The 14,214-nt window shown below is 47.2% G+C and overlaps 1 protein-coding gene across 6 annotated transcripts in view; it reads right to left on the bottom strand.

Moving 5' to 3' along the window:
* Positions 1-2,136: 2,136 nt before the first annotated feature.
* robo3 (roundabout, axon guidance receptor, homolog 3 (Drosophila)) overlaps positions 2,137-14,214 on the bottom strand; it is a 159,656-nt gene continuing 147,578 nt past the window's right edge. For 3 of the 6 annotated variants that reach the window (XM_058627181.1, XM_058627184.1, XM_058627186.1), the window contains 16 exons: positions 13,367-13,533; positions 12,997-13,118; positions 12,697-12,913; positions 12,282-12,409; positions 12,013-12,196; positions 11,438-11,686; positions 10,912-10,951; positions 10,683-10,822; positions 10,291-10,596; positions 9,582-9,741; positions 8,519-8,737; positions 8,040-8,239; positions 7,603-7,710; positions 7,276-7,458; positions 6,396-6,575; positions 2,137-3,074 (listed from right to left, as the gene is read on the bottom strand). In XM_058627181.1, coding sequence (XP_058483164.1) covers positions 3,073-3,074; positions 6,396-6,575; positions 7,276-7,458; positions 7,603-7,710; positions 8,040-8,239; positions 8,519-8,737; positions 9,582-9,741; positions 10,291-10,596; positions 10,683-10,822; positions 10,912-10,951; positions 11,438-11,686; positions 12,013-12,196; positions 12,282-12,409; positions 12,697-12,913; positions 12,997-13,118; positions 13,367-13,533 — 2,605 coding nt within the window. In that variant the 3' untranslated portion in view covers positions 2,137-3,072. The remainder of the gene's footprint in view (positions 3,075-6,395; positions 6,576-7,275; positions 7,459-7,602; positions 7,711-8,039; positions 8,240-8,518; positions 8,738-9,581; positions 9,742-10,290; positions 10,597-10,682; positions 10,823-10,911; positions 10,952-11,437; positions 11,687-12,012; positions 12,197-12,281; positions 12,410-12,696; positions 12,914-12,996; positions 13,119-13,366; positions 13,534-14,214) is intronic. The other 3 variants (XM_058627182.1, XM_058627187.1, XM_058627185.1) reach the window with 2 other exon arrangements.

Genomic DNA, 14,214 nt, shown 5'->3' with positions numbered 1-14,214 from the left:
CTCTTCGTGTGACTATCCTTCATGGCACTGTTTCCAAGGAGATCGGTACAAACGCCTGGCTTCTTCAGAACAAGACTATAACTATAACAACAACAACAACAATGTGTGAATGATGTTCTTGTCTCCTCTTCGCCTGTGTCTGGCTTCCTCGTCGCCTTCCCTCCCGATGTGTGTTTGGCCTCAGATGCTGTGCAGTCTGTCCCTCATCCAGGTCTCCACGGTGGACCGGAGTCCGTGTGGCTCAGGTTCCTCGCTGTTCTGGTTGGCAGGTTGGCCCGAGTTGCCTGATGTCACCCAGATCCACTTATAGCATAATGATTGTCATCCTGATTTTCCATATTGCAATTTTCTCCTCTCTCGCAGTCATCTGTTCAGTTTTTTTCCTCTTGCCAAGGTTTTTGGGGGTATTTTTGGTGCTGTTTGTGTGTTAGTTTGTCAATCTGTGTTTGTGTTTGCAGGATTATGCGGAAAGCATGGAACCACTTTTATTGGCCCAAGCAAGAACCCCCTTACGCATTAAATCGGATCCAATTGACAAACAAACGTTCTCATCAACATCCAAAAATATCCAAGATAGGATATTTTTCATCACTTTCAAGAAGAAAAATGATAAGAACTCGGTTTTGAGTGCTAATAACAACATAGGTACGGTTGGGCACAGGTCTGGATGTTACTGTTTGCAGTGGTATGTGTTTTTGGAGCTCTTTCACTAACCCTTTGCATGAATATTTAATCTGCTTATTATTATCGTTATTACTTTTTCAGTAGTATCTGGTTAGGTTAAACCTTCTCGAAGATAGACAGGGACGCCCCCTGTTCTGGTAGCGCTCGGTAGGTCATTCCACCACTAAAAAAGTCTGGATTGTCTTGTGTGGGGTGTTAGCGCCGCCAGACGACAATCCTTTGATGAGCGGAGTAGTCGAGGGGTAACATAAGCCTTCATGAAGTAGGTGGGACCAGACCCATGAAGCACTTTGTAGGGTAAGGGTAGCCATTGGAGCTCGATGAACAGAGGGGTGACACGTGTGCCCTTTTAGGCTGATTGAAGACCAGATGCAACGTCGCGTTCCGGATCCATCTATAGCGGTTTCACAGCACAGGTCAGGAGGCTGAGGCATTGCAGTAGTCACGGCAGGAGATGACCAAAGCCTGTACTAGGAGCTGGGTAGCCTGTTGGGTTTAGGTATGGCTTGATTCACCAGGATCTGTAAAGGTCAACTGGTCATCAATCATGACACCCAAGTTTCTTCTATCTTGGAAGGAGCCAGAGATAGGGAGTCGATATTAGTGCAGATGTTATGATGTATGGGATGGGAAGACAACATCAGCATTATGGTTATGTCAGCAGACAGATGTTCAAATACAACAACAGACGACAGTATCGTCTGCATAAAGATGTACCAACGTGTTTGTGTTTTGAACCACACCTTTGACATAGCTAAAAAGACTGAACCCTGTGGCACACCTTTAGCAATGATGAGAAGGCTGGAAGAAAGACCACTAAGCTGCACGGACAGATCATTTTCAAACCAACAGCTGGGTCTGACAGGCCTATATCAGGCCTGACATAGGATCTCATGATCAGTGTAAAATGCCTTTGACAAATCGATGAAAAGTGCAACGCAGTCATTCTTGGCATCCAAGGCTACCACAGCACAGGTCAGGAGGTCTGTGAGCACGGCGCTGCAGTAGTCGAGGCAGGAGATGAACAAAGCCTGTACTAGGAGCTGGGAAGCCTGTTGGGTTAGCTATGGCCTTATTTTCCTATATTGAATAGAGCAATGCGACAGAGGCAACATGATCTGTAAAGATCAATCGTGACACCCAAGTTTCTTGTTATCTTGGAAGGAGCCAGAGATAGGGAGTCGATATTAATGCTGGTGTTGATGATGCATCGTTGGCTTGGCTGGGAAAGACCAGCAGTTCCTCCATGCACATATGTCAGAGAGACAATCTGAGATTGGTGCCGTGGTCGTCAGGTAGAAATGATAAATACACAACAAGCCAAAAAACAAGGAATAAAAGGTTTGTAGGGTCAAAGCGACAGATGGACGCATGAATATCAGACGTTAAAAAGTGAGCACACTAGCCCACGCTTCCTGAAAGCTGCTCCACAAAAACAAACAGAGGCTCGGCTCAGCAAATGTATTTTAATGTACATTTACAAAACAACAAGAGTACAAAAAAGTCAGCCCACATACATTTTTTTTTTTTGTTTCTTTTGGAAGGAGTATATGCAAATTTCCTCCCACAACTGCACTTAACAGTCCCTCAGACGAATAGAGGTGGTGGAGAGAGGAGCGGGAACGGTTACAATCAAACTTTCATAAAGCCTGTGTGTGTGTGTGTGTGTGTGTGTGTGTGTGTGTCTGCCAGCCGGCACACTGGAACAGTTTGCTGCTGCTGCTGCTGCTGCTGCTGCTGCTGCGGAGAAACAGAAGGAAACATAGAAAAGTATGACATTCGTAGCGGACAACGTAGGTGCAGGGGATCCCAGCTCGTCCTTTCAAGACCCGAGATCCTGCTCGTCTTTTGGCTTTTTCCCACCCAGCCAACGCGCTTTCGCTTTGTGCTTCATATTTTTTGTTGTTTTGCCATGACAACAAGAGAGAGTGCAACAGTAGGTAATGCTTTTCAAAATAAAAAGTATACATCTCGACAAAAAAAGTTGGCACATTCAAGAAGACATGAGCTTTTTTTTTTCTTTTCTTTTCTTTTGTAATAACAGTTTTTTGTTGTTGTTGTTGTTGTTGTACATTTGAATTTTTTTTTTTTTTTTATCCTCATAAATACAATATATGTCTCTTTCCCCTGTATCCAGAGCTCACAAAAGAACAGCACAGACACAGGTATTTACAAATCCCGGGAGAGGAGAGAAGTGGATCGCTCATAAATAATCATGGTAATAGAGAAGAAACGAGATGGGAAGTCCATTTTTATTTTCCTTCTTTCACAGCAGTGACAGAGTCTGGTCTCCTGACACCCTCAACTCTTCCTCTTGTCCTCGGTGTCCACAGTGGAGAGATGGCGGACGGCGAAGGTAACGGCGGCCGCTGGCGTCCTTATCTCATTTCCTGCGGGGGAGAGAAAATACGTTAATATCATGTTCCATTTCAAACAACGGCGTATGAATCAAAGCAGATCGTCGCGTACGTTATTCCTACAAGTGACGTTTTCATGACTGCGTCACTCGGCTGGACTCTTGCAGTGGCCGCTGCTGAAGGACGGGGAGTTTTTACAGCTTCTCCCGGGATTAAATCTGTTTCTCCAGCAGATTATTGATTTTTTTTACAGTACCGAGGACAAATGTGACCTCCAGAGAGACAGTAAAGCAGCAATCAGAGCGACATGCCCATGGTTTGGTATCACAGTGGGTCGCTTTTACCGTCCGTACTGAAGGACTTCATTGTTGTCTTCACTCTTGTCTTCCTATTTCCTAATGATTTGTAAACTTGGGGATTTTATTTCTTGTTTCCCACCGCGGCAATTAAGAGAAAGTACACACTGCATCTTCACATCTGTTTTCTATGGAAATCCACAGGCTCCCAAACCCGAACCCTGCTGTATTCCGTGGGCTTTGCTGCACATGAAATATACAGGATTGGAGATAAAAACACGATTTAATGATCCCAAGCTGGCGGAATTTCACTCCGTGGGAGACGAGGAGCGCGTGACAGAAAGTTCTAGACTCTGAATTATTCAACTTGCAAACAAAGATTCGCGTGTAGTAAACTGTCACACCTCACTGCGTTCCGTGACTTCACCGAGACGGAGTCTGCTGCCGCACACAGATGTTCTACTCCTACGCTTAAAGCGTGCGCGGGATTCGTAACGGGATTTTGTGAATGTGCCCAAGCGAAACAAATAATAAAGAAAAGAAAGAAAAAAAAAAAACCCTACACAATCTGAATATGCAAAGTGTTCTTTCAGGTAGAAGTGTAAACACGCCGGCGAGACAGATTTCACAGGAAGCAGTTGTGTGGTTGATAATTTGTGACAGCGCCTCAAGTTACGAGACACTTTAGAAGCAGCTTTTTTTTTTCTTTTGCCATCAGTGAGATGTCTGCAGTAAACTCAGACGCAGTGTGAAGAAAAGAAAACGCTTTTTATGTCACGATGAAGACACAACATGATCTAAGGAGACTGACATGTTTCTCTTGAGTCTGGTTCAGGTCTTTACTTTGGTCCCTACAAATGATCAAATCCTCGACTGTAGCTCGGTCTTTAGAAGTCTTAAAAGTTCTGGGTTTAATTCACTCGTCCACAGTGGATGTGTCCTTGTCCACAGGGCAGGACGCTGTGCTGACAGGCAGGTAAGAAAGATGTGTGATGTAGATGAAAACATGCTGAATGAATGAGTGTGAATGGCAGAAACTGAAGGTGAAAGCAGCTGTGAGTGGTCATCAAGACAAGAAAAGGGCCGTATGAATGCAGACCCATTTGCTTAGTTAATTGTGCAATGCACTGGTGTGGGGGCAAGAACTCATCAGCAGAATTCACTTCTGAAACTTTCCGTGGACGCTCCTCTGTGGGCCTTAATCTGTAATCTGGAGCCACAGGGCATTACTCGAGGCAATTAATGTCGCCGTCGCCTTCACATCAAACAAACACCACGGTACTGAGAAGCAGAGACGCTTCATCGGCATTGTGGCTTTGAGGACACCGTGTCCCCCGTCCCCCTCGGAGGAAACACAAAAGCACATCTGTCCTGGGCTGACCGGCCGGGGTCAAAGGGCAAAGATAGCAGGCAGCAACACCACAGGAAGGCTGTTGTGGTGGAGAGGTGGAGGGGGTGTAACGTGATATCCAGGCTTCCTGTGGAAACACCACTATCTCTGTAATGAAAGAGCTTGTGCTTTCATGTCTGCGGCAAGGCGTGAAGAGGCCAGCGAGGGTCAGTCGGGGGCAGTTTTTGGGGGGGGGGGGGGGTTACAACGGGCCTCTATGTGAAGAGAAAGCACTTGTGTCTGTGTGCGATTCCCTTTTTACAAGTCCCTCCGCCGTGCTCCCCGTGTCAGCTGTGCGCCGAGGTCACTGCGGGCGCTGACCTCTGCGGGAGAGAGGATCATCATCATCCTCTCTCTTTCTCTGGACACGGAAACTTTTTCTTTTTTTTACGACGCCTCGGGCTGCAGCATTAAAAGTTTACTGCGTCCGAGTCGCTGCGCCGTGCACGTCGTCTCGTAAAAACCACGGCCGTGTAATGGACGTTAACTGACTGACCTTCAGAGTCCTTTGTGCTCAAAGTCAAGCGTGTGAGTGCTGTCACTACACTGCACTGGATCTCCATCCATTCAACATGCAGCATACAGTGCAATCTCAAATTCTGGAAGAGGAATCCATCACTTACTGTACATGAGGATTTTTCACTAGTTTTTTGGGTAGTTGGGTGGATTTTTGACATCTTATATACCGGTTGTAAGGTTATTTTATCTTGCAGTTATTATTCATTATTGTCTATTTATTATTCTACTGCTGTAAAAGGAGATTTGTAAACATTGGTTCTCACTCAGTACAGTTTTATCCCCACAAGAGAAAAGTTGCCTTGAAATCTTCGCTGGCTATAAATACTATGAATATTAATTACTTCAAAATTCAGATTCTCTAGTGGGGGAAAAAAAAAACAAAAAAACAAATGACACATTTGTGATAATACAAATTACAAGCTAAATGGGAATGTTTCGAGATCAGATCTTCCTGCGTTTTCCTTTTGGTTACTAATGACCTGATTACGACTGCAGAGGAGACGGAAGAGAAAAATAATGAAGCAGTCACACGTTTCTATTCCTAATTTTCACAGCTAATCGCTAAATCTGGCACATTTACTCGACTTGTGAACTAATGAGTGGACACTGTCGCCTTTTTAAAATCAACAAATTCAATAAATAAATCTTTTTATTGACCCTGTTCATTTGATCGCAAAGTAAAACACAGCGCACCTCTTTTTTTTCATGACTCAGTTTTTCCTCTTCCCTTTAACCAATAAATCCACACCGCGTGCTCTCCCATCACTCACTATCTCCGTCTACCTGCTGTAATGCAGAGGGACGTGAGTGAAACCCTGCCGAGGATGAGGAGCATTTAAAGAAGTGCAGATTCACTCTTCACGGAGAGAGAGAGAGAGAGAAAGAGAGAGCGGTAGGTTTGTGTATCCTGAGTGGATACATGTGGTAAATGTGCCCGAGAGCGATTTGTCGTCGCTCTTCTCATGGGTGTGTAAGATTCTGTGTGCTTTATGGAGCGCAGGTAACGATATGTAGATAAAACTAAAGCTTGTGAGCCGCGCCGCAGCAAAGGGGGGAGCGCTGTCTTTGTTCCCGAATGCTCATGAATATCTCAACACATCAATTATTAAAAGCACCTGAAGTTTTACATAAAACGATCAAATCATTTACATCGCTGCCGCTGCCGCCGCCGCCGCTGTGCTCTAACCTCGTTGTGTTTCCTGGCCGAGTTCAGCCCCCGAGAGCCTGTGGAGCCTCTGGACGAGGAGCTTCCCGTGGTCGAGCAGTTACTGGATATCTGACTCCGGGAGAGGTAACAGGCCTTGCCAGCGTACAGCATCATCTCCTCACCTAAAAGAGGCAAGCGTGAAAAAGGAGACAAGTGAGTTTAAAGCTGCTCTGGGGAAAGTTCTGCTTTAGTAAAACACTCTGTTTGACCATGTGACGCTTGCGGCCCCTTAAGCTGGTTCCATTTCGCCTTAACGGCGCTTTATAGCGTTGCACCTGGATAAATATTAGATTAGAAAAGTGTGGTGCAAAGTTCTTGGTGGGTTACGACGAACTTAATGAATTTACAGCTCACAGTTTCAAAGGTGGAGTGGGATTTTTTGGCCTGATGATGAGGTTGAGAGATCAGCATGACAGTCCTCTAAATCGTAGATTAGATATAAGATAGTGGTGCAGGGTCATTACAGGAAATCGGCCTCAAATTTAGTTAAATTTGCTTAAAATTCAGTTATTATTAACTGTAAATAATAATAATTTTCTGGCCCTTTTATGGGTAAATAAGTCTGCAAGTCCCAAACGGACATTTTAAAGCTTTGGTTTTAAAGGGTTAAAGTTGCAATATGCAAATGAAGGAAACGTGTATATTACGCAGAGACATCCCACACCATTCCCTGTGTGTTGTTATGAAGCCGTAGTTGCATTTATGGACCTTGTCAGAACAACTGGACCCCAAAGAAATGTGGTTCATAAGACATTCGAAGGAGTAACGCACTGGTGCAGGAAACACAGCAGTGTCGTACAGCGCGCAGAAACGGGGGCTTACTGTCGCCGTGTCTTGGTGCCGAGCCTTTCCGCTGGTGGCTGCCGTCGCCGCCGCCGCCGCTGCTGCATTCGCTCCTCTCCAGGGAGGACAGGTCACCGTTCCCTACGGTGTAGGCCTCCGTGCAACCCTGAGGACCCTGCAACCTGTCCTCGTCCGGGGGCGGCTCCGGAGGAGGGGGCAGGTCTGCGCAGACAGGCGTGGTATTCAGAAACACGAGGATACACGAGATATCTGCTGAACATGTGGCGCGCAGAGGCCTTAAACTATGATATAATTATGGATGTGAATAAAAACTAAATAAAATCCACTCTCGGGGGAGCCACTCACCTCCTTGTATGTCTCGCCTGTACGCCGACGTCTTCGACACCTTTTTTTTCACTCGCGACTTCTGACCGGGAGGAGTGCACACATCTGCTGGGGATGAGCGACTGTGCCCTGCATGGCAACACAAAAAAATCACACAGTCAGTCATGTTTGATTGCAGCGCTGTCCTTGGCCTCCAGAAAAGTGTGTGTGCCTCGAGTTTGTTAGTATTAGTATCTATATCACTGAACTTTAAAATATTCAATTCAGTAACTCCGTCCTGTCAGTATCTCAAATATGTACCGGGCCTAGATTTTGCCATGTTTTTCTCACTGCTGGCTGAGAGCAGAGCAGAGTAGAGCTAGTTCGGATCCGATTTAATGTAGTATATCTAACATCATGTAACTCAATGGTGGATAAACAGATTATTACAATAATACACTTTCAGCCAGTCACTGTACCGGGTGTCGTGGCTCTGCCGGCGTCTTCATTCAGAGTCGGCCCCTGGCCGTGGAGGCAGCGATGGGCAGGGCTTTGGCACTGCAGCGTGCCAACCTCTGATGAGCCGTGATGCTGTTGGCCGGAGAGGTTGGGGTTGGACTGGGTGAGCAGCGGGCTCGGCGCCTGGGGGACTGGCACTGGACCGCAGGGTAACCTTCTGCTACGGGGAAATAAAGGGGGGGGGGGGCGGCGTGTTACTGGAGAGGACAAGATCAGAAGTGAAATCTCTGCTTCAGAGTGAGCTCTGTGTTACAGGGAGATGTGGAGATTCTTTTTTTTTTATGCTGTTTCTGTAAGCATGAATAAATAAAGAGGTGTTTGCTGCCACAGTGTCAGCAAGCTGAAATGTGAGGGTGTTTTTTCTTCACTGAAACACTACGAAAAAACGGCAGTGCTCAACTTTTAAATACAAAAACTGCCCCCTGCACGTGTCACATACCGTGGCAGCTGCTGACCATCGAGCTGGTTGAGGCGGGGGAGGTCATGGGGGGCCTGCGGCTCCTCGTGGGGCGACGGGGTGAGCGTGGCAGTCGACTGGTGGCTGTAGGAGGTGGCGGGAGACGAGGCGTTGTTCCTGCGTGGGGGCGAGGGCCCGTCCTCGCAGCCCTCCATCAGGTAGGTCCTCTCCGGAAGCGGCGGGCACCACTCCTCGTCCGAGCTGCGGCCGACAAAAAAAAAAAAGAAACGCTCTATGATGGATATCGCCGAGGACGGCCAGTTTGCTCACACACAGATGACTGCGAGGCTACTTAAAAATTAATGCGGTTCTCTCAGGCTTGACTGCAGTCAGAGAGCCTTGCCACTGGCAACACTGCAGGAGGCTAAGCTTTCACGGGGGCAGTGCACCGCCATTATGGATGTGGTAATAGTTGTGCCCCGAGGTTACAGTTAGTGACTGGTGAAGAGGAACACAGCTAAGGGTCTCTTCTTCGATCTTTAGTCTTTGTCATTTGGAGGACGTTATTCCACGTTACTAAACGCAACATCGGCACTCTTTCTTCGTACTTCCTCTACTTCCCGCTCGTCTTCACAACCCGGAAGAAGAAGAAGCAACAATTTTTTGGTTCCGAATCAATTTTTTTTTGTTGGTTTGAATGCATCGGCCGGGTTTGAAATTAGGTTCGAGACCCCGAGCCCCGTCGGTGCTAAAGGGCTAAGAGTGAACCAAGCAAGGGCGACTAAGGAAAGAAAATAAAAGCTTAACATAAAGTGAACTGACCAAACAATCTCCAAACACAAGAAGAGGAAGACGACAATGAGGGCTCCAAAAATGCTGCTTCTTGAGTGTGTTTTAAGAGGCAAAAGAAAAGGCTAAATCACCGAGGTGGTCGAACGAGGTCGAAATAATTGAGTTGTCAAAGCCAGAGGCAGGAGAACCGTAAGAAACACATTGGGTCCTGACACTTAATGTTCCTGTTGGGAGGAGCAACAGTAAGTCTTGGTGATGGTGTCGCTGTGTCGCACTAATGCGAGCAAGAGGAAGAAGGGAGAGCGCGACTCACCCCAAGTCCATGTCCTCGTCGTGCTCGGGGAGCGGCTCGTCCTGCTCGTCCTGCTCGCACTCGTCCAGCTCTTCTACGAGCGGCGGCGGCGGCAGCGCCTCCATCCAGGTCAGAGACGGCGTCTTTACCGCTTTTCCCATGGCCTTCTGTCTGGGTTTCCCTGGAAAACAGACATGCAGAGAATCACACAGTGATTCATTAGGATTAAGTAGAAACATGAATGAGATCAGGGGAAAAACTGGTGAAACTAAACGAGATTCTTATCAAATACGACCGCTTCCATGTGTGCACTTGTTAAATCAACTCTATTTACTTAGCGAGCACTAACAGTGCTTATAAACTCATTAGTAGAGAGTAATCTGTGTTTACTTTCTCAATGAATCAATTCATTATACAGTATATTTTGTTTTTACTCATTTATAAATGAGAGAACCCCCGCAGTTAAGAGTTTATATGGATAAAAACTCAAAGATTCAATATGGTTTTAATGGCCCGGGTGCTGGAGAATCACATGACTTCACTGGGGGAGTGTGAAACAAGGAGCAGTCAGTCGTCTGGGGGATGAAACACAGGGGCTGGGGAAACTGGTATCACTGCAACACGGGGCAGAAACACACCACTTTGCCGCCTCTGTTGATAAGCAGCAGCAAAGAGGATCTGTGTTCCCTGAACAAGGGCAGATAAGATGGAGTCTGCGGTGCATCCTCACCAGTGCAGCGGTCAGGCTGGGCGTACTGAGCCCCAGAGGGCCCCGCCTGCATGATCCAGTGTCCCTCGTCCTGCTGCTGCTGCTGTTGCTGCTGCTGCTGCTGCTGCTCATTGCTGTGGGCTGGCGTCTGGTTGGTGAAAGGCATGATGGAGGTTGAGGCGTAAGGGGTGGTGGAGGTGTGCTGGGCGTAGGTGAAGCCGTGCAGGTCCTCGTTGGTGGCGTCGATGGTGCTGTAAATGGGGCCTTCAGTGGAGCCTCCCATGCTGTACTTCTCCGTCTGATTCAAGTAGTTGGAGATGCCGGCTTCTACACAGGGGCGGAGGTTATATTTGAGTGCGTTAGTTTGGGTTACGTCAGGTTATTGCGCTTCTGCGTCTGAGCGTGCATCGTACCGTTGTAGTATCTCTCCGCCGTGTCGTGGTTGGCGGTGCAGCAGGTGACGGCCTCTTTGCCACTGTGGACCAAGTTGGTGGTGGGCCACGAGTCCGCCAGCCACGGGTAGTTGCCGATGTTGCCCCCCATCACGCTGGGTCTAAGGAGACATTCAGCAAAACCTGCTTGAGCGACCGCAGTGCATTTTGAAACGAGAAAGACAGAAATAAAATGCGACGTAAAAATTACCTTCCGTTGAGTCCTGACGCCTCTCCGTGAGGAAAACCAACTGCAGAAGAGAAACAACGTGTAAATGATGAGGATTTAGTTGGAATATAGGTTTTGTGAGACCAGCATGACCTTGAACTTTAACCTATGGCCACCAAATTTACATCAAACGGTTCATTTAATGGGTCCAGGTTAACATTCTTGCCAAATTTTATGAGATTCTCTCAAGGTGTTGTTAAGATAACGCCTCACAACAGCAAATGCGGGGTGTGAGGTCACAGCAGCGTTGAACTTTGACCTCACAGACCCTCTAAAAGGTTCATCCTCAAAGCTTAGTCTTAGTTAGATTTGCTCATGGTGAAAACAGTTTCCTCAAGCTGTTCTTCATCTATCGTGTTCACATAATAATTAAAAAATGCATAAAATTAACGTATGTAGTGTAAATATGAAATGCTATCTGTAAAAATCTTATTCATATTATGAAAGACAGGACACCGCTTCGGCTCATTAGCAGCGAGCCACACGCTGCACGATCACTCTCGCTGACCTGCTGGTGTGTAGGCGAACGAGGCGGCGTAGTGGCTCAGCTCCTTCCTCTTCTTGCGCCTGCAGTAGATCCACATGCTGAAGCCCATCAGGATGACCCAGCAGGCCCCGCCGATGCCCGCGATGAACGCCGGCTGCTTCACCACGTCGGTGATCTGCTCGGCCAGGCTCACGCTGCTCTCCTCGTCGCCGTCGCCCGCGCCACTGCCGCTTCCGCCGCCTGACACCGAGGGCTGTTCAGCTGGCAGCTCTGGAGGCACGCGGGGGACAAAAAGATGAGTGGGAGAAGCCTTGAGCCAAAGACTGAACATTAAAATAGACGTGGTCTATTGTGATTGGACTGGCAACCGTGTCAGTTTTTGAACCCTGAAGCTCCTTGTGGACAATGCTAGCTTTTTCCTCTAAAAGGGAACATAATTAACAAAATGCAACGGAGCCAGAAACTAGTGGTGTAAAACAAGTGAGAAGTAGGCTCATTTTCCTAAAGACCTCTGAGTTCACTGAACGGTACAAACTGAGTGTGATCGGAGACCTGCCGTCCCCACACACTTATCGATATTCACGCCGTGGACTCACTGATGAGGACAGACGCCGGCTGACTGCGAGTGCCGATGCCGGCGCCGGTCACCGCCGCTACCTCCACCTGGTAGAGGACGCCGGGCATCAGGCCCTTCAGCACGGTGGACAGCGTGTTCCCGTCCACCGTCTTGTTGATGTAGTAGCGCGTCTGGTTGTCTCCGCCGCTGCCCACGCACCAAACCTGTTTGGAAATGACACGTTTAGAGCTGCTTTTTTTTTCTTGTTTTTCATGCGTGTGTGTGTGAGTGTGTGTCAGGTGTGTTTACCTTGTACTCCTGGATGACACCGTTTTGCATCTCACTGGGCGGAGGATCCCAGGAGACGCTGATGCTGCTGGAGGCGTTGCTTAGCTTCACCGTTGCCACTGTAACAGCTCTGGGTGGCGCGCTGGGGACTGGAAGAGGAATTATGTCATCCACATACTCATACACGGTAAGAGTGAATGCAACACTGGAAATAAGCTCAAGTTAAAGAACTTTTTTTGCAATTTCAGATTCTCTCCACTATAAAATCTACAGGCTGGGTCAGAATGGAAGATAAGAAAAAAAGTAATCCCAGCCTGAGATAACTTTAATGAGATTCTTACAGGCGGATGAACAACTTGTTTTCTAGGCCTTTGTCAAAAAAAGTTTTCTTTGACTTGCTCTCACATGCAAATATCATGTTTCAGTCAGTCCTTACCTGCTTCTGGGGTTCGCACCAGTAATGTCCGACTGTCCTTGCCCTGGAATTCGTCAAAGTACGGACGGATCTTTATCTCGTACTCGGATCCCTTGAGCAGGCTGCCGATGACGGTGCTGCGCTCCGACGGGGAGTTGATGTCCTGGAGGAGCCAGGAGCCTCCGCTGGGTCGGTAGAAGAGGCGGTAACCCTGAACGTACTGAGACTGACGATCGACCTTCAAAACAAATAAAATAATTGATTGAGATAAAGTGAAAAATCGCCGCCGCCTCTTTATATATATACAACAACGACACTTACGGTCCATGACACCCGGATGGAAGAGGGTGAGAGGGTGACAGGCTCTTGAAGCTGGACGGCCACCTCTCCTAGTTCCCTCTGCACCTGCCTGTGGTCCACGCCCTGACCTGTAGGACTCACATCTGTGGGGAAACACACAGATTCACTGCTGCTTAGGGTAAGTATTCCTTTAAATACAATGTAAGGAAACAATTTTTTGCTTTATGACAAAAAATTACAACATAAGAACTCACCATCCAGTGAAAAGTGGGCTTATGGCCCTTTAATATGTGGTACCTCCCCCTTTCATCCCCCGCCATTCTCACTTATCCGACAAACTCAATTAAAACACTTCAGTTCAACACTCAACAAGATGAAGACGCAGACTGACCTTGTGTTCTCACGGGCTCGGAGATGGGGCTCGGGTCGCTCAGGCCGTACGCGTTGACGGCTCGCACTATGAACAGGTAGACGGTGTTGGGGAGCAGACCGGTGATTGTGTGCGTTTCCATCTTGACCATGTCGGCCACAGTCTGCCATTTGCTGCCTGCCGATTGGCTGTAAAAAAATAAATAAAATAATGCAACACTTTGACATCTCAGCGTGGGCAGGCGACATATTTTTTTAGTGTTCATGCTCAATAATTCCATAATAACAGGGGGAATTAGTCAGCTAATCCTTTAAGCTCTAATTGTACATGCTGTTGTCACTTTGATAATACATAACACAGCGTCACATCTTAGAAACACTTTCATTTTTTGTGTCTGTGAGGAAAATATTAATTTGTGCAGTGGCCAGCCAGGAGAAGTAAACACCACACAAATGTAATAAAAGCACAAGCACACAAGGTTAAGTAAAGGTTAAGTAAAAGTAAGTCTCTCCTCTGCCTTGTAATTAACAACAGCAGATATCACATCTTGTTAAGTTCTACGAGGGGAAACTGTGAGCTGCTAATATTGGTTTAAACAAATACAATTAGATTTATTGATCGTAAATGTAGCCGTTGTCATTAAATTCCAGCAAACAAACAAAAATCGGGCAGTGCTTTACAATGCAAACTGCCAGTGCATGAGAAAATCTCAAGGTTGTGGTTGAGAATCTGCCCACAAAAGTTTCTGCTCACCAGAGGTTTTCCTTCTCATCTTATAAGCGACTGTCCCGATGAATGAGGCACAGGCGACTGTAAGAAAGCTCAGCTTTGTGCCACAGAAGTCAGAACACTGTGACCCTGTTCCCCCG

The sequence above is a fragment of the Solea solea genome, chromosome 4, assembly GCF_958295425.1.
Source record: "Solea solea chromosome 4, fSolSol10.1, whole genome shotgun sequence".
Lineage (NCBI taxonomy): Eukaryota > Metazoa > Chordata > Actinopteri > Pleuronectiformes > Soleidae > Solea > Solea solea.
The sequence above is the reverse complement of the archived record's forward strand: the minus strand, read 5'-3'. Positions and strand labels throughout refer to the sequence as shown.